General features: G+C 39.8%; 1 protein-coding gene across 5 annotated transcripts in view; it reads right to left on the minus strand.

Annotated features, from left to right (window-relative positions):
* slc30a9 (solute carrier family 30 member 9) overlaps window positions 1-14,649 on the minus strand; it is a 120,670-nt gene that overhangs the window by 35,397 nt on the left and 70,624 nt on the right. For all 5 annotated transcript variants that reach the window (XM_020520880.2, XM_048597327.1, XM_048597323.1 and 2 more), the window contains 3 exons: window positions 14,437-14,492; window positions 14,030-14,165; window positions 9,702-9,741 (listed from right to left, as the gene is read on the minus strand). In XM_020520880.2, coding sequence (XP_020376469.1) covers window positions 9,702-9,741; window positions 14,030-14,165; window positions 14,437-14,492 — 232 coding nt within the window. The remainder of the gene's footprint in view (window positions 1-9,701; window positions 9,742-14,029; window positions 14,166-14,436; window positions 14,493-14,649) is intronic.

Genomic DNA, 14,649 nt, shown 5'->3' on the forward strand with positions numbered 1-14,649 from the left:
ATGCTTGCCTTCATCAGCGGGGCATGGAGTATAAGAGTTGGCAAAACACGTTGCAACTATATAAAACCCTTGTTAGGCCACATTTGGAGTATTATGTCCAGTTTTGGTTGCCACACTACTAGAAGGACATGGAAGCTTTGGAGAGTGTGCAGAGAAGGTTTACCAGGGTGTTGCCTGGTTGAGGGCGTTGGCTATGAGGAAAGGTCAAAAAGACTAGGATTGTTTTTACTGAAAAGACAGCAGCTGAGAGGAGACCTGACAGAAGTCTACAAAATTATAAGAGGTTAGTTAGAAGCTTTTTCCCAGGGAAGTTTCAATTACAAGGGGGCACACGTTCAAGGTGAGAGAGGGAAATAGTTGAAGGGAGATGTGCAAGGCAAATTTTTCACGCAGAGAGTGGCAGGAGCCTGGAATGCACTGCCAGAAGAGGTGGCGGATGCAGGCAAGTTAATGACATTTAAGAGGCATCTGGATGGTTACGTGAATAGGAAAGGAATAGAGAGATACGGACCGAATAAGGGCAGGTGGTTCTTTTTTTTAAAAAAAAAAGTTTAGTCAGGGCATGACTAAACGGCTTGGAGGGCCGAATGGCCTGTTCTCATGCTGTACTTCTCTTTTGGTCTTTTGAGAAGGGAAAGGTATATAGTGAACTAGATTACCTTAGAGAGAACAACTAGTGTTAATCCTTTACCAGAAGTTTTAGGATATGACACTGAAGAGATTACTTAAAGCCAAGTACATTCAAGCAAGTATAAGCTCCAGGAAAAAGCTATACAGCCAGTCTCTGTACCTTCCTTATCAAGCCTCCTAAAGAAAACCTGTCTGTTTCAGTGAGGTCTCCTCTCATTCCAAAATCCAATGACTACAAGCCCAACTTCCTCAACCTCTCCTAATAAGAAAATCCCTCCACACCAGGGATCAACAAGTGAATTTTCTCTGGATTGCTTTCAATATAAGTATAGTTTTCCTGGGCAGAACTGATGTATGAAGAGACACTGGATCGATTTGACTTATATTTACTGGAGTTTAGATGATGATAGGGCATCTCAGAGAAACCTAGAAAATTCTAACAGGACTAAACAGGATAAATACAGGAAGGATATTCCTGGTGATCAGGGAGTCTAGAAATCTTTCGACTGTAACCTCAAAGATCTGGGATAAGCCATTTATGATGGAAATGAGGAGAAATTTCTTCACCCAGAGATTAGTAAGGTTGTGGAATTCTCTGCCACAAGTGGTTGAAGCCAAAACATTGCATGTTCTTACAACTGAAGAGATCAAAAGATACATGTAGAAAGCAGGAACAGAGTATGGAGTTTGATGATCAGCCATGATCATACTGAATAGCAGAGCAAGGCTGAAGTACCAAATGGTCTAGTCATGTTCCTATTTTCTATTTTTCTTTAGATAAGGGGACTGAAAAACACTTTCCGTATTCCACTCCTGTTCTGATTAGTGCCTTGCATAGTTTTAGCAAGGCTTCACTATTTGCATAAAAACCGAAAGAACTGCGGATGCTGTAAATCAGGAACAAAAACAAAGTTGCTGGAAAAGTTCAGCAGGTCTGGCAGCATCTGTAAAAAAAAAAACAAGTTAACATTTTGGGTCCGGTGATGAGGAAGGATCACCGGACACAAAACGTTAACTCTGATTTTTTTTTCTTCACAGATGCTGCCAGACCTGCTGAGCTTTTCCAGCAACTTTGTTCTTGTTCATTATTTTTACACTCCATTCTCTTTGACAAAGGCCAACATTCCATTTATTTTCCCTATAACCTACCAAACTAGGATGTTTTTCTTTTTATGAATCACGAACTTGGATCCCTAAAATCACTGTGCTGCAGCTTTCAGAGTCTTTCCCCATTTAAGTAATATTTAGCTCTTCTATTCTTCCTGCCAAAGTGCATAATTTTACATTTCCCACATTATATTCCATCCGTCAAGTTTTTGACAACTCACGCAACCTGTCTATGTCATCTTACACACTCCATGTCATCCTCACAACTTACCTCGCTACCTAATTTTGAAAGTCATCCACAACTTGACAAAACACATTCCCTTCCATCATCCAAGTCTTAATATATTTATTTTAAAAATAATTCTGGCCCTAGCACGAATCTTTGGGGCACCCCACTGGGTACAGTTTGCGATTCCGAAAATGTCCCTTTTCACCGAATTCTCTTTGTTAGCTGATCATCAAACCAAACTAATATACTTCCAACATGAGCCCTTATCTTATTAAGAAGGCATCTTAGGTGTCGTACCTCATCAAATGCCTTCTGGATATCCAAACATATTATGACTGTTTGTTCCCCTTTATCTACACTACTTGTTACCTCTTCAGAGAACTGTAATTTGTCAGGCATGATTTAACCTTTATGAATCCATGCTAACCCTGCTGGATCATATCTTGTTGCTAAATGCGCTATTACAACCTTTATAATAAACTCTAATATTTTCCCAAGAACAGATAAAATCAGAGTTGTACAGCATGGAAACAGATTGTTCGGTCCAACTTGTCCACGCTAACCAGATATCCTAAATTAACGTGGTCCCATTTGTCAGGATTTGGCCCATATCCCTCTAAACCCTTCCTATTCATGTACCCATCCAGATGACTGTTAAATGCTATAATTGTACCAGCCTCCACCACTTCCTGTAGCAGCTCATTCCATGCAAGCACCACCGTCTGCATAAAGAAGTTATCCCTTAGTTCCCTTTTATGTGGCTCCCCTCTCATCTGAAATCAATGCCCACTTGTTTTGGACTCCCCTACCCTGGGAAAAAGACCTTGGGTTATTCACCCTATCCATGCTCCTCATGACTTTATAAACTTCTACAAAAGATACCCCTCAGCCTCCAACACTCCAGGGAAAATAGCCCCAGTCTATTCAGCGTCTCCCTGTAGCTCAAATTGTCCAACCCCAGCAACGTTCTTGTAAATCTTTCCTGCACCTTTTCAAGTTTTACAACATCTTTCCTATAGCAGGGAGAGTAGGTTAAGCGAACTGACATTAACATCTAGTAATGTTTATTTTTGTCTCCTTTTTTGCAATGGTGGTGTCATTACATTTTCCAGAATATAAGAATTCTTGTATGATTCCAATCAACGTATCCACTCTTTCTGCACCTACTTCCTTTAAAATTCTATAATGCAATACATCAGGTATAGGAGACTGAGCAGTTTTTATCCTCAGTTTCCCTACTACCTTTTACCTGGTGAATATTATGATGATTATTTTCTACCCCTCTTAGCCCCTTGATAGTCTCGTAATTCTGGAATACTATGAGCGTCTTCTACTGTGAAGGCTAGTGCAAAGTATTTGTTCAGTTGTTCCTGGTTTCCCATTATTTCCCCAACCACATTCTTTAAGGACACTTAGACTTACCGTTGTCTCTCCAGCAGACCTTAAGACGCAAGAGTAGAAGTAGATCATTAGGAAGGCTTTGGACAAAGTCCCAGGGAAGAGATTATGTACAATTAAAGAACATATGGTTGGGGATAGTGTTTTGAGAGGGATAGAAAATTGGTTAGCAGACCGGAAACAAAGAGTAGGAATAAATGGGTCTTTTTCTGAATGGCAGGCAACGACTAGTAGGGTATTGCAGGTATTGGTACTAGGGTCCCAGTTATTCGCAATATACATTAATGATTTAGATGAGGGAACTAAATGTAACATATCAACTGGCAGATGACACAAAGCTGAGCGGAAGATATAAAGAGTTGGCAGTGTGATTTGGACAGCTGAATGAGTGGGCAAATGTACAATAATGTGGATAAATATAAAGTTATCCACTTTGGTAGCAAAAATAGGAAGGCTTATCATTGGAATGGCTGTAATTGAGACAGGGAATACTCAACAAGTCCTGGATGTTCTTGTGCACCGGTTGCTCAAAGTAAGCAAAGGAGTAAAACCGTATGTTGGTCTTCATAGCAACAGTACTTGTGTATCAGAACAAGAATGACTTACTGCATTATATAGGGCATTGGTGAAGCCACACCTGGAATATTGTGAGATAACAAGGTGTAGAGCTGGATGAACACAGCAAGCCAAGCAGCATCAGAGGAGCAGGAAAGCTGACGTTTCGGGCCTAGACTGAAATTTCTGAAGGGTCTAGGCCCGAAACATCAGATTTCCTGCTCCTCTGATGCTGCTTGGCCTGCTGTGTTCATTCAGCTCTACACCTTGTTATCACAGATTCTCCAGCATCTGCAGTTCCTACTATCCCTCGAATAGTGTGTGTAGTTTTGGTCTCCTTATCCGAGGAAGGATGCTCTTGCTATTGAAGAAGTGCAGTGAAGGTTTACCAAATTGTTTCTTGGAATGGCGGAACTGCCATATAGGAGAGATTGAGTTAGTTAGGATTGCATTCACTGGGGATTAGATGAATGAAGGGGATGGGGCTTTTTCATAAAAACCTATAAAATACTAACAAGATTAGACAAGGTTAACCCTTTTAGGACTGATGGGAAATTTCTTTACCCAGAAAGTGGTGAGCATGTGGAATTCACAACCACAAAGTGGGTGAAGCCAAAACATTGTGCATTTTCAAAAGGTAGATATAGCCCATTTGATCAAAGGGATCAGGGGAAGCGGGGTGGGAGTGGGGGGAATAAGATATTAAGCTCGATGATCAGCCATTATCATAATGAGTGGTAGAGCAGTCTCAAACACTTGAACGGCCTACTCATGCTCCTATGTTTCTATAATAGTTATATAATCATACTTACTAACCTCTATTTGACAATTCATTTATTTTGCTTTGCAAACTTTGTTTCACCCCTCCACCAAGTTTGACACTTTAATGGGGGACGCAGTGGCCTAGTGGTATTATCACCAGACTATTAATTCACAAACTCTGCTAATGTTCTGGAGACCTAGATTCAAATCCCACCAGGGCAGATGGTGGAATTTGAATTCAATTAAATAATTTGGAATTAAGAGTCTACTGATGATCATGAAACCATTATTGATTGTCAGAAAAAAACCATCTGGTTCACTAATGTCCTTCAAAAAGGAGGAAATCTGCCATGCTTACCTGGTCTGGCCTACATGCAGCTCCAGACCCACATCAGAAGTGCTTCACACTTAGCTCTCAATTAGGGATGGGCAATAAATGCTGGCCTAGCCATAGATGCCCGTATCACCGAGTGATTTAAAAACAAAATTATCTTCATGCTTTCTGATTAATCATGGGCATTGGATCGGTTTCTTCGAAATTTTCTTACTTGTTAGAATGTAGCTATTCTGTGCATTCTGAAATATCCCTTTGTTTGTCTTTGCATCTCTAGTTTATTAATTTATTTTGCTAATTCACTTTACCCAGCTCTGTTTTCAAGCCCTCATAATTGTCCTCACAATTTAAAAAAGTTGGTTCTAGTTCCACTCCTCTGTCCCTCAACATGAAAATGAAATTCAATCGTTGGTGCCTTCACTATGAGATCATTAATCAATCCTCTCTCACTGCATAATATCATATCTAGTACAGCTTGTTCTCTAGTCAGCTCCAGAACATGGCTTTCTAAGAAGCAATCCCAAAAACATCTTGTGAACCCATTGTCTAGGTTACCTTTGCCCATCTGACATTTCCTTTAGATTAAAATCTTCCACAATTATTGCTATGCCTTCCTGTTTCACCCTACCATGTTGTTTCTGTTAGGGGCCATAATTACAACTCCCACAAGTGACCTCTTGCCTTTCTAGTTTCTTCCCAAACTCCTTCCACATCTGTTTCCTGAACATAGGTCATCTCTTTCCACTGCGCTAACTAACAGGAAAAGGTTGGCTCCAAGTTCCTAACTTACTTAAGTGTCTTTTACCCTTCAATATTCACATCCAAATCCATGACATCCTGCGGTCATATCTCTATAATGGTTACCAGACCATAATCATGCATTTCTATCAATGTTATTTGTTTTGTTTCAAATGCCACAAGCATTCAGGTACAGAGGCTTTATTTTTATCCTGTAACTCTTTGTAAATTGCAGTCTTATCTGTTGGTTTACTAATGGATTTGCACTGTTTATCCCGTCCTGTCATGGTCTCTGTCATTTTCCAAATTAAATACCTTTCTTTTCGGCCTTGACTCTAATCCTTGATTTATCAAACCTTCCCAAATTTGATCCTTTGCCCTCAATTTAGATGAAAATTCTACTCACTAGTTTTTTGATTGACAAGAACACTAGCACCAACAATTTGGGTGGAAACTATCCCATCATCACAGATCCCACTTTCCCCAATACTAGTGTCAGAGCTCACTTCTGTCACACTAGTCTTTGAGCCACACATTCATCACTCCCTAACCTGATTTTCCCTATGTAAATTTGCACATGGTTCAGGTAATAATGCAGAGATTATGACTTTTGAGATCCTGCTTCTATATTCGGTATCACGTCCTCATACTGATGATGAAGAACCACTTTCTCTGTCCGGTCTATGTCGCAGGTACCTGTATAGACCACAATGAATGGATCCTCCTCTTCCTTCTACTGCAGGCTTCTTTCCAACCTGAACCTTGGTATCAGACAGCTAACACAGCCATTTGGACTCTCACTCTTTGCTGCAGAGAATGGGATCAATCCTCCTCTATACTGACCCACTATTGCTGCATTACTTCCTATTCATCTTCACCCTCACGTCTAAAAAGTTGATTTTTAGCTGTGTAACTGCAAAGAATGAAGCTGCTGTCACCCAAGTCCTTTTACGTGCCTCAGGTACAGTCACACTCTCTTGTACCTGAACAATGACCAATCAGACCACCCAAGTTCTTGGTACAAATAATCCAGATAACCTTCACCTTCCTAATATGTTGCAATGTCTGTAGTTCAGCCTTGAGCTCTAACTCTGAGCCAGAGGTGCTCAAACTTCAAACACTTGCTCTGGATGAATTGGCATCCACAAACTTGGACATGTTGTAACTGTGACACGTTTTCTGCCTTGCAATCCTCAATGCATTTTAAAGAATTACTGAATTATTTTATATAGATTTATACTTTGTTTTTTAAAAAAAATACATCTTATCAGTATTACTAAGTGCTATACTATGTTGAACTTGAAGAGAATGGGCCTCAGGAGCACCAATAGCATAACAGCATTGAAAGATTGTTGGGGGCAGAGATGAATATAGTGGCAATCGCTAAACAGAAGGTGCTAGGGAAGCTGAAATGCCTGAAAGGTGACTAAATCATACAGACTGGATTAACTACACCACAGGATTCTGAAACAGGTAGTTGTGAAGATTGTGGAGACACTGGAGGTGATCTTTCAGGAATAAATGGAGTCAGCAAGGGTCCTGGAGGACTGGAAGATGGTTAATGTAACATTCCTATTTAAGAAGGGAGGGAAGCAGAAGACAGGAAATTATGGGTGAGTCAACCTGACCTCAGTTATTGGTAAGATTTGAGTCCGCTATTGAGGATGAGATTGTGCAGCACTTGGAAGTGTATAGTAAAGTAGGACTGAGACAGAATGCCTTCATCAAGGGGATGTCATGCCTGACAAATTTGCTAGTATTCTTTGAGGAGATAATAAGCAAGTTAGACAAAAGAGACCCAGTGGAATTGATCTGTTTGGATTCCCAGAAGGCAAGGGCCAATGGCACTGGCATGTAGAGATGATTGGCTTACCGGTAGAAAGCAGAGAGTAGGGCTAAAAGGGTCTTTTTCAGAATGGCAGGCAGTGACTAGTGTAGCTCCGCAGGAGTCTGTGCTTAGATCACAACTATTCACATTATATATTAACAATCTGGATGAAGAACAATCTGGATGAAGGAATCAGAAGCAGTGTTGCTAAGTCTGCAGATGACACAAAGATAGGTACAAGGACAGGTAGTGTTGTGGTGGTGGAAAGGCTGCAAAAAGACTTGAACAGACTTGGGGAGTGGACAAAGAAGCGACAGATAGAGTCAGAATCATACAGCATGGAAACAGACCCTTCGGTGTAACCAGTACAATGTGAGAAACTGTGAAATTATGCACTTTGGCAGGAAGAAGAGAGGCATAAACTATTTTTCTAGATGGGGAAATATTTTGGAAATCTGAAGCATAAAGGGACTTAAAAATCCTAGTTCAGGACTCCCTTAAGGTCAACATACAATCTCAGTTGGCAATTAGGAAGGCAAATGCAATATTAGCATTCATTTTGAGAGGGCTAGAATACAAGAGCTGAGAAGTAGCTATTGTACAGCTACAGCTGTACTGCTGAGATTGTATAAGGCTCTGGTCAGACTGCATTTGAAATATTGAGAACAGTTTTGGACCCCGTATCTAAGGAAGGATGTGCTGCTCATGGAGAGAGGTCCAGAAGTGGTTTACAAGTGTGATCCTGGAGATGAAGAGCTCATCATATGAGGACAGCTAAGAAGGCTGGGTCTGTACTCATTGGAGTTTAGAAGAATGAGTGGGGAATTTCATTGAAACTTATAGAATACTGACAGGCCTGGATACACAGCGGACATGGAGATGACATTTCCACTAACAGGAGAAACTAGGACCCGAGGGCACAGCCTCACAGTAAATGCATGACCCTTTAGAAATGGGATGAGGAGGAATTTCTTCAGCTAGTGAATGGTGAATCTGTGGAATTCATTGCCACAGAAGGTTGTGGAGGCAAAGTCACAATGTATTTGAGACAGATAGGCTCTTGATTGGTTAAAGGAATCAAAGGTTGGGGGAAGAAGGCAGAAAAATGTAGTTGAGAAACATCAGGCATGATCAAGTGGCAGAGATGACTCAATGAGCTAAATGGTCTAATGTTGCACCTTTATCTTTTGGTCAGTCACTTCAAATAACTAGCTTCTTTTCCTGTAGCGGAACAAGAATCAATTTCTGGATCTGAAAAGCAAGAAAACCTTGTTCTCCTCATACCTTTAATCACTTAACTCCAGCACTCTATTGTAAGTCACATACAAGTGCTCAGTCAATAAATTAGCTGGTTTTATTGGCTCTGAAGACAAAAGGCCTATCTCACTGGATTCAGTTTAAGCTTCTCCTTCACTGGTAAAACTGCTTAAAGGCAACTACAGACTTAAACTATGGATTTCAGTTAAATGACACACACACAAAATTACATTGTAAAAATAAAAAAAACTCCTTACCCAACAACTTCACACAGTCGGTCAGAGGATAAAATGAGTTTGCTAGTTGACTTTAATACAAAGGCCTAATTCCCACAATTAATGAGGACCCACTTTCAACTGCTTCCTAATTGAGCTGCTCTTTCTAAAAACCCTGTTCAAGTTTGGCAAGTACAGAATTAAATTGTAGATTTCAGTTTAATGATCAGAATCATCACAAAAAAAACCTAGAGGTTTCACACAAAACCTAAGTTTAAAAGTGTGCAAAAACAAATTTACTGGAAAAGCTCAGCAGGTCTGGCAGCATCTGTGAAGAAAAAAAAACCAGAGTCAATGTTTCAGGTCCGGTGATCCTTCCTCAGGACTCTGTTCTCCGTCCTGAGGAAGGATCACCGGACCCGAAACGTTAACTCTGATATTTTACTTCACAGATGCTGCCAGACCTGCTGAGCTTTTCCAGTAAATTTATTTTTGTTCCTGATTTACAGCATCCGCAGTTCTTTTGGTTTTTAAAAGTGTGCATTTGAGTGATGTTGAAAAGGTCAGGAAAATGCAAGACAAGTTTAAACTGCCACAGATAGTAATGATTAGAGACACAGTGGTGGTGTCCCAAATGAGTGCACCTACCTCCTTCAGAAACTAGTGAACCAGCCAGGATGAAATATGCCTGAAGAATATAAAATGAACAGTAAATAAAATACTTAAAAACACACTTAAATGTGTCTAATATTTGCAACCACTTCAATCTTTTAACATACAATTTAAAACTTGTTTTAAAGGCTTAAAAACACAACAGCCAATAAAATGAGCCAATTTTATAAGCACTTCTTCAGTCAAGATGTTCCATCAAACAAACAAGAATGCAAACTTTTGACATAAAGCGTTTGTACTAAATGGACATCACTGAATTTACAGTCCTAAAGAGTTGCACTTTTTGTATTAAATTTAGATTTTTGAGTGAGTTTTAGGAACATCTGGGTATTTAAAGGAATTCCAGTCAGGGAGTAGTTACAGAAAAGAAATTCAACAAGGGCAACAAAAGAATTTTCATTAGCTTTAGCTTTGAAACAGCACTTGGGAATGTGAATCATTGAATTATTGTTAAAAGTGGTCCATCTAACTTGATGAAATAATGCTTAAAACTGCACAGATTCTCATGTATATCAGTAAATAAAAAGACAGATATTAGAACAAATACTTCAAACTTCTAACCGACCAGCACTCCTTCCAACAGCAAGTGTGTAATTACTCACAATTATAATCGCGTACATGCATTTGTTGATAGCAATAGATAACACTGTTTGCTTAGATCTTGCGGAAGTTAATGAAGGTCTTGAATTCTATTGTCTTGTGGAAAAGCATATTTCTAAGCTGAAACATTTGTCCCCTAATAAGAGTTGCAACTATGAGTAAATTCCAAATCATAAGTAGACTATCAGAGAAGGCCAGAGAAAGGCTAGATATTTTCTATATCCTCACACCGAGGAGGAGGAAGGGTAAAGGATTTTGTTTTCCAAATCAACCTGGTGCTGCTATTGTATGACTGCTGAAAATCAACATTAAGACACATCTCAACGTGGACTGCATCCTCCCCATTAAGTAGAATGATGCTCAGTGCAGGAACGATTGTTAAATGGGTGGGAAAAGGGCATGGGCAAGAGGCAGGAAACCAAAATCAGCTGTCAGCTTTGTGCTTGCTGAATACCAAAAGCAGTTGTTGATATTTGTATACAATTGCATGACTTGAGTATTATCTGCAAGCTCTCTGCCCAGTGAGAATAAAACAGTACACAGCAAATAGAATTTTTTTCCTGTATTCCAGATCAGCCTCATTGTGGGAGAGCATCTGCTGCTTTAAAGTCAGTTGAATTGTTCTACAAGGCACACAAACCACCCTGTAAAGCTTCTTCATTGGGGTCTAAATGTAAGCCTCTATGTAGACAAACTATTCATATACTAACACAGGAACAGATGAGATGGGGGGAGGCCATTCAACCCCTTGAGCCTGCTTCGCCATTTCAGATCATGGCTGATTGATCTCGAAGTCACATGCACACACTTCCCCTAATCCCTTGATGTCACTGATAGGTTCAAGAGATTAGCAATTATAAATCTACTTAATGACTAAACATCCAAAGCAATCTCATGCAGAAAATAGATATTTAGTATGAGGCATGTGATATATACATAGAAAAGCAAAATACTCAACATTCGAGAATGAAAATAAAAAGTGCTGGAAAATCTCAGCCATCCCCTAGCATCTGAGGAGAGTTAATGCTTCAAATCCAATGACTTCTTCAGAAGGCTGGAAAATGATGGCGGAGGAGGAGTAAGTCAAACAGATGGGGAGGGCACTTACAACAACAGACAAAGATCTTTAGTGATGGGGTAATTAACATGCAAAATAGAAGTTAATGATAGATGTGGATAGTCATTAATAGATTCAGTGGGTGGGGGCACCGTGGGCTTGCTGAGGTATCTGAACTTTATGGCGAGTCCCAAAACTTGTGAAGTGCTTGAGCAAAAAATGAGGTGGTGTTCCTCGAGCTTGCACTGGGCTTCACTGGGAAGGGTAGATTAGATTTTTCCTTATGGGCAGAGCAGATGTGTACCACAAAGCATTTGCATTTGGTCTCACCAGTGTACAGGAGGCCTCACTGGGAGCAGTGATTATAGTAGGCTAGATTGAAAGAACAGTAAGTAAATTACTGCTTCACCTGTAAGGTGCGTCTGGGGCCTTCGATACTGTTATTGTCCGGAAATGTATTATACCTTCTGTGATTCATGGGACGGTATTAGGGGGAAAGAAAATATCGAAAGTAACAGAAGGGTGCCCTAGGGTGTCACAGACAGAAGATTCTCTGTGAAATGCTGACAAGGGATAGGAGCAAAAGATGCGTTGTTGTTGGCATTCTGCTAGACGTTTGAATGCAGAGACTGGTAGAGTGGAAAATGAGGTTAAAAGGAAATTCTATCTAGGAAGGTGGTGAAGGACGATGGCAAGGAACGGGTTGGAGACGGCTGAGGATCCTGTCACCACTTTCGGGGTTGTGGGAGGTGGAATCCTCATTTGAAGGAGAAGGAGCACATGTTGAACTTTCCCTGGAGGGTGGCAGCATCAGAACAGATGCAACAGAAACAGAGAAACTGAGAATAAAATGAAGTCATTTATGGCACTAGGGTGTGAGGAAGTACAATCAGAGTAACTTCAGGTGTCAGTCAGTAGCTCCAGAAACTGAACCAGTGAAGGAAAGGAAAGAAAGGGAAGGGAAGAGTCAGATAGACAGTGAAGTGAGGTGATAGCCTTGTGGTATTATTGCTGGACTATTAATCCAGAGACCCAGGTAATGTTCTGGGGACCCAGGTTCAAATCCTGACGTGGCTGATGGTCAAATTTGCTTTGCCGAAAAATCTAGAATTAAGAGTGTAATGATGACCATGAAACTGACTGTCAGAAAAGTCTGATTCACTAATGTCCTTTAGGAAAGGTTATTTGCCATCCTTACCCAGTCTGGGTCTGTGTGTAACTCCAGATCTACAGCAATGTGGTTGATCCTTAACTGCCATCTGGGCAATTAGGGCTGGACAAAAAACGCTGGCCCACATCCTGTGACTGAATTTTTTAAAAAAGGTGAATGATGGATGGAAATTGGAAGCAAAACAAATTAATTTTTGCAATTTTAAATGAGTGTGTGAAGCAGCTGCAATTGATGTGCCAAAGAAAGTTGTAGGCAGGGGCCTTGAGTAGAATTAGAACACGGAATGTTCCACAGTCCCCACAAAGTGAGAGTCATAAGTGGGATCTATACCTGTACCCATGGATACATATTCACCTCAGAGAAAGTGGGATGAGTTAAAGGAGAAATTGTTCAAAGAAAGAATGAGTTCAGCCAGATGATGAGGATGGTAGTAAGGTGCACTATTAAGGCCATCTTTCAAGGAAAACATGGAGCCTTCAGACCATCCACTGGACGATGGATATGAAGAGAGATTGCACGTCAATGGCGAAGAGACAGCAGCTGGGAGCACAAAAATGGAAAATTGTAGAACTTATGTAATGAAGAAGAATCAACAACATAAAAGGGGAAGAGACTAGACAAGGGGAGTAAAAAATCATGCTGAGAAGAAGTTTGAATGAAGGCAAAATACTGAAGATGCTGGAAATCTAAATTACAAGCAGAGAATGATGGAGAAACTTGGCAGATTTGACAGTGTCTTGTGGAGAGAGAAACAATTAACAATGAGTCCTCTTCACAACTTTAGAAATAAATTTGGTGGGGCAGGAACAGGCTGAAATGATTAATGCAGTAAACAACACTCAGAACTAGAATGCACTCTTAAAACCTCTCCAAACTTCTTGCTCTTTGAAATACATTCTTCAGTTGGGCAATACCTACATTTACCATTAGAATTCAGATGAATTCTATCAACTCCGCTCTTTGGGATTTTGATTCAGACTAATTACCAATGCTATCAATAGTAAAATAAACATATCTTGATCAGTATCAAATGGTTATTGTAATAACTGATAATTTTCTTCATGATCAATCCAGCACAAAAGACAGAATAATTAGCATTTTCAAACTAGTCTAAGAACTAAAGTTAAACAAAAAAATAAAGAACTGTTGCTAGAAACAAACAGAAATTGCTGGAGAACCTCAGCAGGTCTGGCAGCATCTATAGAGAGAAAGAGAATTAAAGTTGAAGGTCTGGTAAGTGAGGAAGGTGATGGTGAAAATTTTTGAAAATGATGACAGGTAGTTCAGCGAACCTTTTACTCAAATTCTACTCAGACAAATCAATTCGGACTACTACACTGAAATTAGAAAATGACTGTCTTATACAAAAAACAGTTTGCTTTAGATATATATTTGGCACTTGGCACCACATCTGTAGCTCTCTCAAAGAATTGATTTCACAACTTATTTCTAGAAGTATCAGGAGGCAAAACTTACCCATGTTAGTGATTCAATATAATGAGGATGTATAAGTCCAATAATTCCATGGTACCAGGACAGTCCTGCACCCATCATAAAGATGCCAACTCCACTAATGAGGGAAGCAATGTAGCGCATGTTTGTAAATCCATACCTTAATTTGAAATAGGAGGAAAATTAAATGCAAATGCAGTTATACGATCTGCAACAGTTTTGTGAATGGGCAAATCTAACATTTAGGTAATCATGCTCATCACAAAAATTCAAATAATGACAACTACTGCAATTAATAATATTAACAGTCTCATATCTATAAACAAACTCTGCTACAGAGATTTCCAGTAATGAGTCATGAGAATTTCATCTGTTTTCACTCTAGCAGAAGCAGAAGTTCACTATGATAACATTTTTAAAAACACACTTACGGATGACCGGGATCAGGGGTCCTAGCAGACTGACTGACACCCACCGCTAACAAAACCTGCAGGGATAAAAAAAAGTGTCAATTTTAGGTTTAGGAGTAATTCTAGAACAATTCACAAGAAAACACAAGATTAAATAGACATCCCAGCAGTAAATCAGTTCTACTGAACTTCTAAACAAAGACATCTATAGATATAATCCCAGTTGGATAATTT

The sequence above is a fragment of the Rhincodon typus genome, chromosome 1 (genome assembly GCF_021869965.1).
Source record: "Rhincodon typus isolate 14 chromosome 1, sRhiTyp1.1, whole genome shotgun sequence".
Lineage (NCBI taxonomy): Eukaryota > Metazoa > Chordata > Chondrichthyes > Orectolobiformes > Rhincodontidae > Rhincodon > Rhincodon typus.